This window comes from Chelmon rostratus, chromosome 3, assembly GCF_017976325.1.
Source record: "Chelmon rostratus isolate fCheRos1 chromosome 3, fCheRos1.pri, whole genome shotgun sequence".
Classification (NCBI taxonomy): Eukaryota; Metazoa; Chordata; class Actinopteri; order Chaetodontiformes; family Chaetodontidae; genus Chelmon; species Chelmon rostratus.
In genome coordinates, this window is record NC_055660.1 from 31,232,615 (window position 1) to 31,247,179 (window position 14,565).

A 14,565-nucleotide genomic window follows, 5' to 3' on the forward strand; every position below is an offset into this window, starting at 1 on the left:
CTAATCTGCAAACCTTTTAAATGTCTCCTGTAATCATATGTGCAGTAAAGTGAACATTCTCTTTCCCTTAAAGATTAAACTGTAATCCTGCAGTTACACAGCTATAGCTCAGTGGCACAGAAAAAAAATTACACAGACTGACCCTTTAACATGGGATACAACGTTAAACACATTTTCATACAAACAACCATGCTCAAAATAGCTTCTGCTGTGCGAGCTTACTGTTTCCCTCATTGTCCATGCTTACAGTGTCACCTGGTGTTCAGATAGTGTAATGTGTGACATTTTTGATAGAGAATAAATAAAAGCAACTTACATGCTACCATGAAACTGTCCATGAAATCCATTAAAGGCATTTTCTCTTTCCTCCTCTTAATTTCCCACTCTCTCATTCTTTCTCTCTCTCTGTTTGTTTCCCTCTTTTTCTCTGTAGGTAATATTAAACAGTCCCAAACTGATTGAAGAGGAGAAAGCCAAAATGGCCACAAAGGAAAAAGCTTTGAAAGAGAAAGAAGGAAAGAAACCTTCAAATAAAACTAACAACACAGTGAATGGAACTGGTGGAACACCCATACATGTCAACACTCTGCAGGTAAACAGAACTCAGTCAAATAAAGCTGCATTTCTGTCACTCACATTATTTGTAATAAGCATCACATGCATCCTTGATGATGACATATCAGAGTAAATTATATACAATATAAAAATACCCTAATATTCTTTTTATGATTCAGCAGAAGTTTGTATTTGGTTTTGAGTTGGGACGAACAAGAGTATGAATGTGCAAGAGCAAGTTGGGAGGAACAAGAGTATGAATGTGCAAGAGCAAGAATTGCTAATTGTTAGTTCTTGCAAGAGCAAGAATTTTGAATGAGGAAGTATATAGCAGGGCTTGTTTACTTGATTGTTTTGAATTCAGAAAAGAATTACCTATGTTTTACCTTAATGATTGGAAAATGTATTATCAGAGAGCAAAATTGCAATGTATTATCAGAGAGCAAAATTGCAAATTGCATTAATGTGCAGTTCAATACTCAACAAATAGTTTACCGGAGCTTTATCTTTGTATGTTGGTCGGAATGCAGCATTGTCTTCATAAGCAAAGGCATCACATGTTTAGCCACATCAGTCATGTATAATATAATGGCCCCAGCATGCTCCCCTGGGATGTCCCCATAAGTTGTGGACTTATAAGTTGTCAGACAAGACTAAACCCAATTGGTGACTCGTTCTGCATACAGCAAAATGTCATAAGACACAATGTTAAAATACAATCTGTCTTTTACCAGGTGGTAGAAACTCGAAAGAAAGTTTGCACCTCCAAGTCAGACCTTCGCTCCAATGACTTCAGCATTGTGGGATCTTTACCTCGTGACTTTGAACTTTCCAACTTTGACTGTTATGGTAAACCAGTTGAAGTGACAGGGGCCCTCAAGTCCCAGAACAAAGCCAACAAGAAACCTGCACCACCCAAACCTGTCATACCTGCTGCTGCCAAACGCATTGACCTCTATGCAAGAGCCCTCTTCCCTTTTTCCTTTCTCTTCTTTAATGTTGTCTACTGGTCAGTCTATCTGTGAGAGGAAAAGGAGGAAAATAGTTTAAAATTAAAGTGTTTGTATCCTGTCATTTGCCACCATACTGATATTGAGTATCATAGCAAATTCATATATAATATATACTGCTAAAATCAAGATTTCCATCATTTCAGAACCATGTTTGCAGAGCTGCAGAGACTGCTGGGGTCCCATGGAGTAACTGTAAACCACCACAACTACAAAACCTTGTTGGCTGTTCGCTTTAGTCCTTTTTAAGCCAAAGCATTTAAGTAGGCACTGCATGTGTTTGTCTGTCTGATACAGGACATTGTGCTTAATATAAACTAAACCTTGATGTGTTTATTCCCATACCCCTCAGCTGTGCAGCAGAAATCAATGCTGTTTCCTAGGATTACTGGTAACACTTTACTGTAAGATATAAAACTCACAATGGCCAGTACTGACTAAGTAAGGTATTAGAAAATAAGTATAAGGATATACAGAAAATGAAAAATATATTGTAAAACAAATCAATAAATCATTTCAAACATTACATCTTTGTATTCTCATCATTCTTATTTTTATAGTTTTTACAGTTTAATTAGTAAATTTTTTATCTTAATTGTAACAGTTTTCATTTTGAAAGACTGTTGGTGCCACATGACAGCATGATGTTTGAACAAAAATTATTATAGTTAAAACTGAAAAAAATGGAATGTTGGAATAAGGGCAAGAATTAATATTTTGAAATGAAAAATATATTGCAGAAAACAGATGTTGGTAGGGCTACCAACTTGAATAACTTTTGTGCCATAAGTGCCAGAGTCACCAAATGTGGTGTCCGTGATCCTTGGACCAGCTCCACTTTGTGTGCCCCAGTTTGGTGAGTCTCGGTCCTTACCTTCCTATAGCTGCCACAGACATGCATTGAAAATTTTGTATTTGTTTATTAAGACTTGGGTGGTCCAGACGTAGGGACCAATTTAGAAGCACAAATTAGGCCATCCTGAGTCTTTTGGACGCCCATTTGAGTGACACCTTTCCTGGACCAAAGTCAGTAGGATTAGGGTGAGGGTTGGGGGTGTGAAATAAAATGCCAGATAGCCTTAAAATAAAAATTTGAGCTCATAAACATTCATTTGTGGTTGTGTTGGAAGGATAATATAGCTGATTTAAATTGACATTGCAAACATTGCATATCCACAGCAACTATTTATTTTCATCCATCCATTTTCTTCCGCTTATCCGGGGCCGGGTCGTGGGGGCAGCAGTCGAAGCAGGGATGCCCAGACTTCCCTCTCCCCAGACATTTCAAACTGAGATAACGTCATGTTGCCATTCAACTGACATAGGTGATAAGATGATAATTTTGGTGAAACTGTTTATATGCCAGCAGCTCTGAAAATCATGTTTCCAGCTCAGAAACACTCAAATGTGGATGTTTTAAAAGGCTAAGATATTTTTATGTGATTCACTTTGAAAACACAGGTCGCTGTGTTAAAAGATTACAATTTGAATCGCCACTACATGACCAAACATGAGGAAAGGAAGCCTGATGCACTGCAAACAAAACTGCAAACCCAACAAGGACTTTTGAGAAAATGTCGCACACTCAGAGATGCAGCAGCCAGGAAAAGCTTTGTAACTTCTCACAAAATCGCCAAAAAAGTAAGGTGTTTTCTGATGGAGAGTTCATTGAGGACAGCTTATTGAACTCTATTGCAGATATGTGCAGAGAAAAAGAGAGCATTTGAGAACGTGCCACTCTCCCGACGTACTGTAATGAGGAGAGTTGAGGACATCGCTGGAAATTTGGAGCTTCAGCTAAAGACCCGAGCTTTGACTATTTTTCTCTGGCTTTGGATGAGAGCTGCGATGTACGTGACACTGCTCAGCTACTCATCTTCCTACGTGGGATAACTGCAGACGTGCACATCACGGAGGAGCTGGCATCCATGCAGTCAATGAAAGGGACAACCACTGGGAGTGACTCACAGAGGTAAATGCATGTTTGGACTGAAATGGGAGAAGCTGGCAGGTGTGACAACAGACAGGTGTCCAAATCTGACGGGGGAAAATGTTGGACTTTTGAAGAGAGTGCTGGATAAAGTGACACAAATTAACCCTGTGAAGAAATTGACATTTTTACATTGTATTATACATCAGGAAGTGTTGTGTAAGTCAGTGTTAAAAAAGAACCATGTTGTTAATGCTGTCGCTAAAATAGTTAACTTCATCAGAACGAGAGCATTAACTCACAGACAGTTTGTTGCACTTTTGGAGAAAAATATTTTTCCAGCTCAGAAACACTCAAAGGTGGATGTTGCAGGAAAAACTGAAAAGCTGAAAGCTAAACAGTAAAATGTGGATGTTTTAGAAGGACAAGATAGTTTTATCTGATTCACTTTGAAAACATGTTCTCCACACAGCAAGCATTTTGTGGACACCAACAGCACACTTCAATGCTTAGTTTTGCTGAAGCTGCTTTGAGGTACCAGAAGCTCTGAAAATCATGTTTCCAGCTCAGAAACACTCAAATGTAGACATTTTCGCGAAACTGAAATGCTAAAAGCTGAGCTGAAAATCATGTTCGCAGCACAGAAACACTCAAATGTGATTGTTTTAGATAAATTAAATAGCTTTATGTGAATCACTTTGCAAACATGTTCTACACACATTCATTTTTGGGCTTCTCCCACTTTTCAGCTCAAAAACACTCAAATGTGGATGTTTGACAAGGATAATATGGTTTTATGTGATTCACTGTGATAACATGTTCTCCACACAACAAATGTTCATTTTGTGCTTCTCTCGCTGTGAAAACGCTGTTTTGACACTTACAGTACACTGACATGCTTCGTTTTGCTGAAGCTGTTTTTCAGTGCCAGAAGCTCTGAAAATCAAGTTTCCCATCTGAGAGTCGTTTCCAGTTCCTGATTGTAACGTTCTGTCAGGCCATTGGATTGGGGATGAAAACCAGAGGAGAGGCTGGCTGCTGCACCAATCAGTCGGCAGAACTCCTTTTAGAACCAGGAGGCAAACTGAGGCCCTCTATCTGAAACAACATCTTGTGGCAGGCCATGTGTGACAGGGCTGGAGTTGATGGAGATTTATATGCATGTTTGATGTTGTGCTGCATGTTTTTATTTGACTTATTGTGTTTTTAGTTTTGTAGTGTTTAGAAAATGCATGCTTTTATTGGGTTGTGTTTTTAATGTGTGCAGTGGCTACCTCGCATGCATGTTTTCCTATTGCCCCTGAACGCAGCACACTGCGCAAGCCCCGGGGCAGCAATCAGCAGATCAGCAACAGGTGCGGCATATCGGACAGAGAACAAAAAGGTAGAAGAAGGAAGAGAAAGGGGACACACACGCAGCGAGCTTGGAGGATAGCGAACCGGCGGAGTATACACCCCAGACGACAGCCACACCGGTGCCCGAACTGCAGCAGTCTGTACCCATCCGGCGAGAAGACTCCAGCCTGGGCCCAAGAAGATTGTGAGTATTTCTTAAACGCATGTGCGGCGGGTATTGGAGGGACGGCTGCGGTGCCAGGCGGGGGGATGTATGTTGAGCTCCCTGTGTTAGCGGTGGTACTGGTTCGGATCTGTTAATTTACTTCAGGACGACCGGAGTAGCAGAGGAGGCGCTGCAGAGAGCGGACGGTCGGAGGCTGTTCCGGGAGCAAGGAGGAATCGGCTGTTGGAGATGCATGGTCGCTGGCGTGGCTCGTGGGAAGCGACTCCATTAGAGGACTCGGTGGTCAGAAGACGAGGGGTACTGCTGGTTTTAACAGACCTGTTAGGCATAATTCATTTTATGTACATTATTGTGAGTTTTGTTTTAATAAATTGTCTAACTATTCCTTGACTTGTTTTTTAACTCTGCTCACACCTGATTTTTAAAGAATCTGTGAACCTTTTTAGAGTCCTAGAGCTCTGCTAATCTCTAGGTGGCGTTGTCGGGTTTTAATTGCTTTCAATTATCTTTAAATCTCTTAATTGCGTTTGATTTATATTTTAAAGGACAATTTGGTGTCAAGTTTAAAATTACTTTTAAGTACTTTTACATTTCTTAGTTGGGTTTAATTTATATTAGAGTTGAAGGATATTTTGTCCGACTTCTCCCGGCCACGTGACACATGCAGATGAAAAACATGAGACAACATGGCCTGTGCTGTCTCCTTAACAGAGGGGAGTTTGGCCAAAGGGACAAAGTGTGCCATCTTGGAAAAGCGATCAATAATGGTGAGTATGACGGTGTTACCTTCAGAAGGGGGCAAGCCAGTGACAAAGTCCAATGATATGTGGGACGAGGGTTGTCGGGGTACTGGGAGAGGGCGAAGCAGCCCATGCGGTCGCTGTCGTGAGGTCTTATTCTGGGCACAAACAGAGCAGGCGGAGACAAATTCCCCCACATCCTCCACTAAGGAAGGCCACCAAAACCGCTGCTTAACTGACGGACTGACTGTCCGACTCACCCCTGGATGGCAGCTCAGCCTAGAGGCATGAGCCCATTGCAGCACCCATGGACGAAACGGGATCGGGACGAAGAGGAGGTTCTGAGGACATCCAACTGTAACTTTAGCCCCCTCCAGTGCTTGTCTCACCTCACTCTCAATGTCCCAAGTCACAGCTCCAACATTTGAACATTTTCTGTGTGGAGAACATGTTTTCAGAGTGACTCACATAAAACCATGCTATCCTTGCGAAACATCCACATTTGAGTGTTTCTGAGCTGGAAACTTGATTTTCAGGCAATCTGGCACTTCAAAACAGCTTCAGCAAAACTGAGCATTTCAGTGTGCTGCAGTTGTCAAAATAGTGTTTTCACAGCGAGAGAAGGCCAAAATGAACATTTTGTGTGGAGAACAATCACACAGGCAGCAGGCGGGATGGTAGAGTTCAGGTTCGAACTGGTGGGAGAGGGCATCTGGTTTGGTGTTCCTGGAGCCGGGGCGATAAGACAGGGTTAAGTAGAAATGGGTAAATAACAGGGCCCACCTGGATTGATGAGTTCATCCTCCTGGCTGTTCTGATGTATTCCAGGTTCTTATTTCTCTGCCTTGACAAAAAGCTGATTCTCTAACAGCCACTGAACAACCTGCCGGACATGCTCATTCTCATTCTTAGAAAAAATCGAAATATCATCCAAGTAGAGAAAGACAAAGCAGTTAAGCATATCATCATTGACCAGGGACTGAAAAACTGCTGGGGCATTAGTGAGTCCGAAAGGCATCACCAGATACTCATAATGGCCATTAGGGGTGTTGAAAGCAGTCTTCCACTCATCCCCCTGTAGTGTCAGATCTGAGGGTTACTAGACAAGACTGTGCCTCTCCACTCTGTCCACTCTGTGCTCAGGGGCATGGGGGGAGACAGGCATATGAAGAGGATTTCTGAACATGTTATCTTTACTCTTAACTCTGTATACTTAAGAAATCACATCTATGTTTATTTAGTGAAATCTCTTACTTAGTGAGTCATGTCTGTTTAGTTAGTACTATCTCTGTTTAGCTTGGCCTATGTTCTGTTATATAAATCTTTTTAAAAAATGTCCTAAGAGTTGGCTAGACACCAATAAAAACTAGAATAGAGATAACTTGCTAAATCTGGATCTGTAATCTGGAAAGTTCCTAAGACCCCAATAGATATAGGCCTTCAAAACTAAGGTAAGCAGAGCCTTTTTTTTAGTATCTGGAGTCTGAATGATGGTGCAATCTCGCCCGGGAAGAGCTGACTTCACCTCCAAAAGAACCTAGTATGTATGATAAAAAATTATCACTTGTTGATTTAGATAAAAAGTAATTTACACCCTGAAAGTAATAAAAAACCCAGAGTTGAGCGGAGAACTAGCGGAGTTGAGTCCAGTTGCATGCTGCTAATCTGTGTTTTCTTTTCTCTTTTTTCCTTCTGATCTGTGTCCTTTAGTTTCGCTTTAATATCTGTCAGCTAACACGGTGCGGATGAGTGAGTGTGAGGAATGAGTGAGTTTCTGCTAAATGTTGCTATTGTAGGTTGGGTAGTAGTGTGCGTAACATTTCTTGGCAGCCTGGTTTGGCTGTCAGTGCAACAGTAGTGCCTGTGTAGTTGCCAAAGTCACAGAAAGTGTGTCAGAGGTGTCTGCACTGTGTTATCAAAGGTTTGCGTGGGAGAGGAGAGAGAGAGGTGATTAAGTATACCCACTCTGCCGCTTTCAAAGAGGGAAAGGGTTGTATGAGGGGGCTAGCGTTGATAATTTATAGTACTCGCGGATACCGCTTTCTTATCTGTTAAGACAGGGGAAAGGACTGCACTGGCGAGGTATGGGCCATACCGAAGATACCGCTTTTCCGCTGGAAAATGCCTGCCCTGGTTCGAGTATGGGTTTAGAGTAACAATACCTTACGATAGCGCTTTCAGAAAATCTTAATTACAGGAAGAAAGGTCTGCTTGGGTAAGTGTATTTGTTTGCGCGCGCGTCGCTTAGGGAAAGCGACCAGTCGTCCTGTGGTGGCAACCTGACTTGCAAGAGACGTCAAGGTTGACGTGTGCAGCTGCGGACTGTTAGGGAACAGTAGCATAGTAGCTGTCTGTACATCGTGTGAATATACTGCGCAGATAACTTTGTGTGTGTGTGTCTGTCTCTGTGTAATCGTTGGAGCTAGAGGTGTATGTTGTAAATAAAAGGAGCTAGAGGTGTATGTTGTAAATAAAAAGGCTTGTATATTATGGCTCCATGTATGTCTGTTTGTATATAATCATTGTAATTGTTGTAACTGGGGACGCCCAGATAAGGTTTATGATATGTGTGCGTACGAGGTGTATAATAGCTTGTAAGACAGAAATTGTGTACAAGTTAATAAAGCTGGAATAAATGATAAGACTTATTCATACTAGAAAGGGAGTAAAGAAAGAACAGAATTGATAGTGTAAGAGAGATAGAGGAGCAATCCGCTATCGGACACACTGTGTTTGAGATATTAACAGTGTTGGCTTTTATAGTCTTTTTGAGTGGAGTAATGTGGAAAATGATTGAGGTGTATTAATGAATACAGCATAAAGCTGCTAGAGTATTGAATAGATAAAATAGATAACTGTATAAAGCTAAAACAGTTGTTAAGACGGATGGAAGATGATAACAGTAGTGAAGACGAAATAGTGTCATTAGAACATTTTGATAAAGAAGGTGATCCTGAAACACAAGGTATCAGGACTCATTTTTGGCTGGAGCGTACATACAAAGATAAAAGTGGTGTTGAACATCAGCAGGACGAGTTTTTGATATGTTTTAAATTGTGGAAAATAACAAAATTTATTAATTTGTCTCAAATAAAAAGAGAGTTTCCTGCTATAGATTGGGATCAAACACTGCATAGGCTTTGGACCCTGTTCTCACTATCTCTCCTGTTAGAGAGTCTCTGTAACGACCCCAGAGCAGTAGCAACTGTGCTGCTGAAGCCTTTGCTAGGCCTCACTGAACACACACCCTTAGTAGGGATAGAGAGAGTGTCTGACAATCCACAGCTCTGCATATCTGTTGTCCCGAGGAGAGTACAGTGGGAGACAGGCCTGTTTGGCTGGTTGATCAAAACACCCAGAGAAGACGGAGCTGAAGATTTAAGGTTTGATTACAGATTGAATAAAAAATTCAAGGCTGGTATTACTGCTGGTAAAATAATTGTGCTCATAAAAACTAAAGCACCTAACGAACCAGAAATTCCTAGATCTACACCTAGTGAAGCTAGACAAGGATTTATGGGGGCAAAAATAACAAAGGGAGTCGGTGCATCAACGCCACTAGAATTGGTAATAAGACAGCAACCAGATCACGAAAAGCAGATAAGACACTGCATGAAAAAATGGCATAAAAGAACTACTGGACGGCTATGGTGGCCTAAAGAAGGAACCTTCATGGCAGCCTGTTGTGATGAAGTGGAAGCAAACATTTAACACCAGAAAGCAAGAGATGTGAGCAACAGTAGGTTAGGTAAGAGGGCAAGAGAGAGAGAAGTGTTAAGGTGGTTCAGAAAGGAGGGGAGAAAGCAAGTGCTCAAGGTCACACAGCTGCCTGTGAGAGGAGAAACAGCCAGATAAGAGAGAGACAGCGGGAGAGTGGCCTGCACAGCCATCAGCACCGCAATGGAATGCTCAGCCGCCTCCATATGCATGTAACACTGCTGCGCCACCACCAGGCCAGTATGTGCTGGGACCAGGACTATGCCATAATGAAACACAAGGTGAAATTAAAGGAGAGCTACGAGGCAAATTCACCATGACCTGGAAAAACCCTGATGAAGCAGGAGACAGAGCCAGCAGTGTGTGTGACTCCAACATGTCAGAGAGAGGCGTGTGTGGCCAGCCACTGAAGAAACTTAAGGATCAACTGCCAAGACACAGTCAAAGTGCTGAATCAGAGGCAGACCGAAGAGACTACAGAAAGGCCCAAGAGGAGGAGCTGAGTAAGAAGAGAGAAAAGGAGTTACACCGTATGTTGGAACAGAGAAAGTGGCGAGAGGAGACTGGCAGTGTGTGGAATGCCAATAGCACCACCGAAAGTCTGTTCAAGGTAATGGTGAAGAAAGCCATGCCAATGGAGGTGCAAAGACGTTTGGCGACTGTGGTTGGCCTGATGAAAATGGATTGGCCACTGTTCTCAGAACACCTGATACACCATGTTGAGAATATGCGCAAAGAAAAACAAAGAGAAGAGGATGCACACAGACAGTTGAGCAACAAGTTGACACAGTTGCAGCTAACTGAACTGAGTTCCAAGCAGAAGAAAGACAAAGCTAAAACTCAAGCTCCAGTGGTTACAGTGGAGCAACCTCGATCACAGCCCACAGTAGAAGCTGCACCTCAACTTCCTGTGACGCAACAACCACAGTTCCACACCCAACCATCACATTTCCATACACCTGCCCCACAACCTCCAGTTCAACCAACCACAATACCAGTACAGCAGCCACCTGCAATCCATGTGCATGTCAACCAACCTGATCCCAATGCAAACTGTTCCAGAGGACAACCAGGAGAGACAATAGGGGCCTACCTTTCGTCAAACTCATTTTTGACAGCTCTGACCTTTTGACCGCCAATGAGATGTTGCCACGTCCCTTGGACCACTCCCCTTTTTTCCCATGGTTTCCCCGCCCCGCCCCTCTTTTCCCCATCCAATGAGGTGTTGCCACGTCACGATAGGCGGCCTTTAGTATTTTCCCACGGTTTCCCACGTTCATCCCGCCTCCCTCTAGCTAATTGACGGTTCGAACCAATGAGAAGCACGATAGGAACGAGTGGTGAGAGGGGGGAGGGTTTGGTTAAATGGATAAAAATGAGGTCTTTCTCTGGGCTTTTACACCCAACATGGCTCAGCTGCAAACGGTTCGTATGGATAACGCGGTTTCTAAACCATTGGATGGAGAAGATTCCTCCTTCTTTTCTTTTACATCTGCTGCTACAAGCTGTGGCGTATGGCCATCATCGCTGTTCAGTCAGACGTCTGTAACAATCTACGAAGATGGTACGGACGTGCCGGGCGCTCCTGAAAAAAAGACCAACCATACGGGGTATCTGTGTCGTGTCCAGATACCTCCGTCGGTGAACCTGGGCGAAGAATGGCTTCTACGTCCGTGGGGGAGTGGATCCTGGGGTTATGAATTCAAGTACGAGGAGGGTGAGCTGTGCCTGTATCAGTTGGGTGATGGAGAAAGTCTGAATCTTTCAAGCAGCATTGCGGTGTTGAACGCAGAGGATTGGGCTGCGATGAAGCTGATGGTGAAGATGTTAAAGGCACGGAATGAGAACAATATGATTGAAGAGAATGATGATGATGAAGAGTACGCATCGGATGCAGACTCGGGGTACCATTCGGAGGAGAAAGAGGAGGAGGTGAAAGAGGAGGAAGAGAAAGAGGAGGAGAGGGTGCAGAATGAGAATGAGAGTCCTTGTCCTGAGAAGCGTCTGAGGGAGGAGAAAGAGGAAGAGAAAGAGAACGGTAAAAGAACGTGCAGTGAGAATCCCTGTCCTGAACAGCCTCAGAGGAGGGGTGTAGAATTTGATGAAACTGAGCTGGCTAAGACGAGAATTATCTTAGCTGCAATGTGGTCATCCAGATCCACAGTTTCAGGCAGATGGATGTATCGGGCCAGTCTGCGTTCGTTTAGGTCCTGGGAGAGATCAACGGACATTTTTGTTTTGGAGAGATTTAATCCTGACTGCGGTCTGTTCCGCACCATGCTAGTCATACCTGCTGCAGAATGGTTTGCTAGGATGCTACGGATAAGGAAGAGGATTACGACCCTCTTCCAACGCTGCCACAGCTGGAGAGATGTGGCAGTATTAAGCAACATTTAGTTGTTTTTTTCTTCTCTGTGAGAAATACAGAAAATAATTCCCACGGCTCCATAACCACGCCTCTTTGAACCACCCACCTTCAAACCACACCTCCCTTCTGATCTTATAAAGAACGGGATCGTTGCGGTTGCCTGACACTGCGTTTCATTACCACGAGAAGTCGGATCTACAGTATTTTAGAGATGGATTCTACATTTCACAATGAGGACGATGTCTCGGAGGAGCGGGAGATGCCTGAGACGCCTCCTTGTTCGGAGGAGGAGGAGGAGGATCATACTAAAGATGATTCTGCCGACGAGGACTTGGTTGACGGATGGAAGTCTTCAATTCTCATCGATACCATCAAATTTATCACCTCCTCAACATAGTCATCCACAAATATCGTATCGACCGGTGCAACGGGTGTAAGACTCATCACCCCAGCCAGAGACGGCACGAGTGTCTGAATGCCTTGGAGGATGACTTTTACGAGGATCATTATTACCGCCTGATTAAAATACTCCTCAGCCCTCGGTTTATTCCAGCCATTCAGCGTCTGCTGATCGCCCGCAACATCAGAACGGAGGATTTCAAAGTTCTGTGGCGGAGACTCTCCTGCATGAACTAAGATCGGTCAAGAACACCTTTGACGCTATCAGCGATGCTTATGAAAATCTAGTAGGACAGGATGTGGTGAAAATCGGACAACTTCGACTGGTCACTGAGTATTATACAGATTGTTAAGCTTTTCCAGATAATCTAATAGTCTTTTTTTTGGAAAGGTTTAAAAGCTAGCTCACACAGATCAGTAATGCAGATGGTGTTTGAAGTTTTTAGAAGACAGGATGGCCGAGAAAGGGATGATGAAAAAAGTGTATTGCAACCCGCTTCACCCCGCCAGCTTTGGAGGAGTAGAGCGACTCCGTCAGGGTGTAGAAGACGAAACAGGTAAAAAAGTCAGTGTTCGGATGTTGAAGATTTCTTATCGGAGCAGGATGCGAATACGCTGCATAAACCCGCACGAACACATTTTAAGAGAAACAGAGTCTTTGTGACGAAACCGCTCAAACAATTTCAAGCCGATCTGTGCGACATGCAAGCCTTATCCGAACATAATGACGGTTTCAAATATCTACTGACCGTTATAGATGTATTTTCAAAAAAAGCCTACGCACATGTCATGAAGAAGAAAACAGCTTCCGAAGTGGTGAAAGCTTTCGAGTCGGTGTTACTAGAGAGTCAAATACCTGAAAAAATACAAACGGATGAGGGGAAAGAATTTTTCAACAAGAGTTTTCAGACTCTGATGAAGAAACACGGTATTGTACATTTTGCCACAGCGAGCGATTTAAAGGCCTCGGTGGTGGAGAGGTTTAATCGTACGCTAAAGACGAGAATGTGGAGATATTTTACGGCCCATAACACCAGACGTTACCTCGAGGTCTTACCCGATCTGATAAACAGCTACAACCACAGTTACCATAAGAGTATAAAAATGACGCCTATGGAAGTGACCTCAGAGAACACCGATCAAGTGTTTCGTAACCTGTACGGGACAATTTCCTCACGTCCTAAAACAAAGATGAAATTTAAGAAAGGGGATCTGGTGAGAATATCCAAGCTGAGAGGAGTGTTTGATAAAAAATATGAACAAAGTTTTACGGACGAAGTGTTTACAGTGACGCGTAGCATTCCGCGCGCACCTCCTGTATACAAACTACAAGATTACGACGGTGAACCTATTGAGGGCTCATTTTATGAAGCCGAGCTGCAGAAAGTAAAAATGACCGGCGACAGAATGTTTCACGTGGAGAAAATCTTAAAATGCCGCGTGGTCAAAGGCGAAAAACAGGTTTTCGTCAAGTGGAAAAACTGGCCGGAGAAGTTCAACAGCTGGGTTCAAGCCTCGGAGGTAGTAAACACATAAAAAAACCTGGTACAAAGCTTGTAGGGGTCATTCGAACGAGGAATCATGGAACGCACAGAGTCTGAGGGGTTTTATGTGACCCTCCCTTCCAACGCCTGCAAGGAATTATTTAAAGCAAATACCAGTAGTTGTTACACTGTGGATTTAGCTAAACCCATTGAACTGACCGGAGAATGGACGGTGGGGCTGTGCGAATTTATCTATCCACGCACCTGGTATAATTTACACCAAGACGCCTCCTACGTGGAACTGAAACGGACGATCGAGGAACCTCAGCCCCTGACCATTTTAAAATTTGGTCGAGGCGGGTATTACGCTCGTCCTAAAGATCTGCTGGATCAGCTGGTTCCGGCCGTCAAAAAGTACGACCCCTCCTTCGAAGCTTCTTTCAACAACACGACCAAAGGCTTGGATGTCAAAGGTGAGGGAAAATACAAAATCAAGGCCTATCCCCCTCTGGCTTATATGTTAGGAATAAAAGTCAACGAATGGTGGACTCTATCGAAGCGCTCTACCCCTTATCCCTGCGATTTAAACGCAGGGATATATAACCTGTTTGTATACACGGATATAGTTCAGTATCAACCGGTCGGCGATAGCTACTCACCTCTGCTGTGTGTAGTGAACATGAAAGGCGACTACGGAGACGTCGTGAGTCTCAGGTATAACACAGTACACTACCTACCCATATCGAAAAATTACATCAAAACCATCCACATTGAAATTAAAACAGACCGCGACAGGTTCGTGGACTTTGTTTACGGGAAAACGATAGTCAGGCTGCACTT

The 14,565-nt window shown here is 43.4% G+C and overlaps 1 protein-coding gene across 1 annotated transcript in view; it reads left to right on the top strand.

The window, feature by feature from the left end:
* Positions 1-1,580, top strand: part of LOC121604130 (glycine receptor subunit beta-like) — a 30,350-nt gene extending 28,770 nt beyond the window's left edge. The window contains exons 8-9 of the mRNA XM_041933550.1: positions 434-592; positions 1,290-1,580. Of these exons, the coding sequence (XP_041789484.1) occupies positions 434-592; positions 1,290-1,580 (450 nt within the window). The remainder of the gene's footprint in view (positions 1-433; positions 593-1,289) is intronic.
* Positions 1,581-14,565: the final 12,985 nt, after the last annotated feature.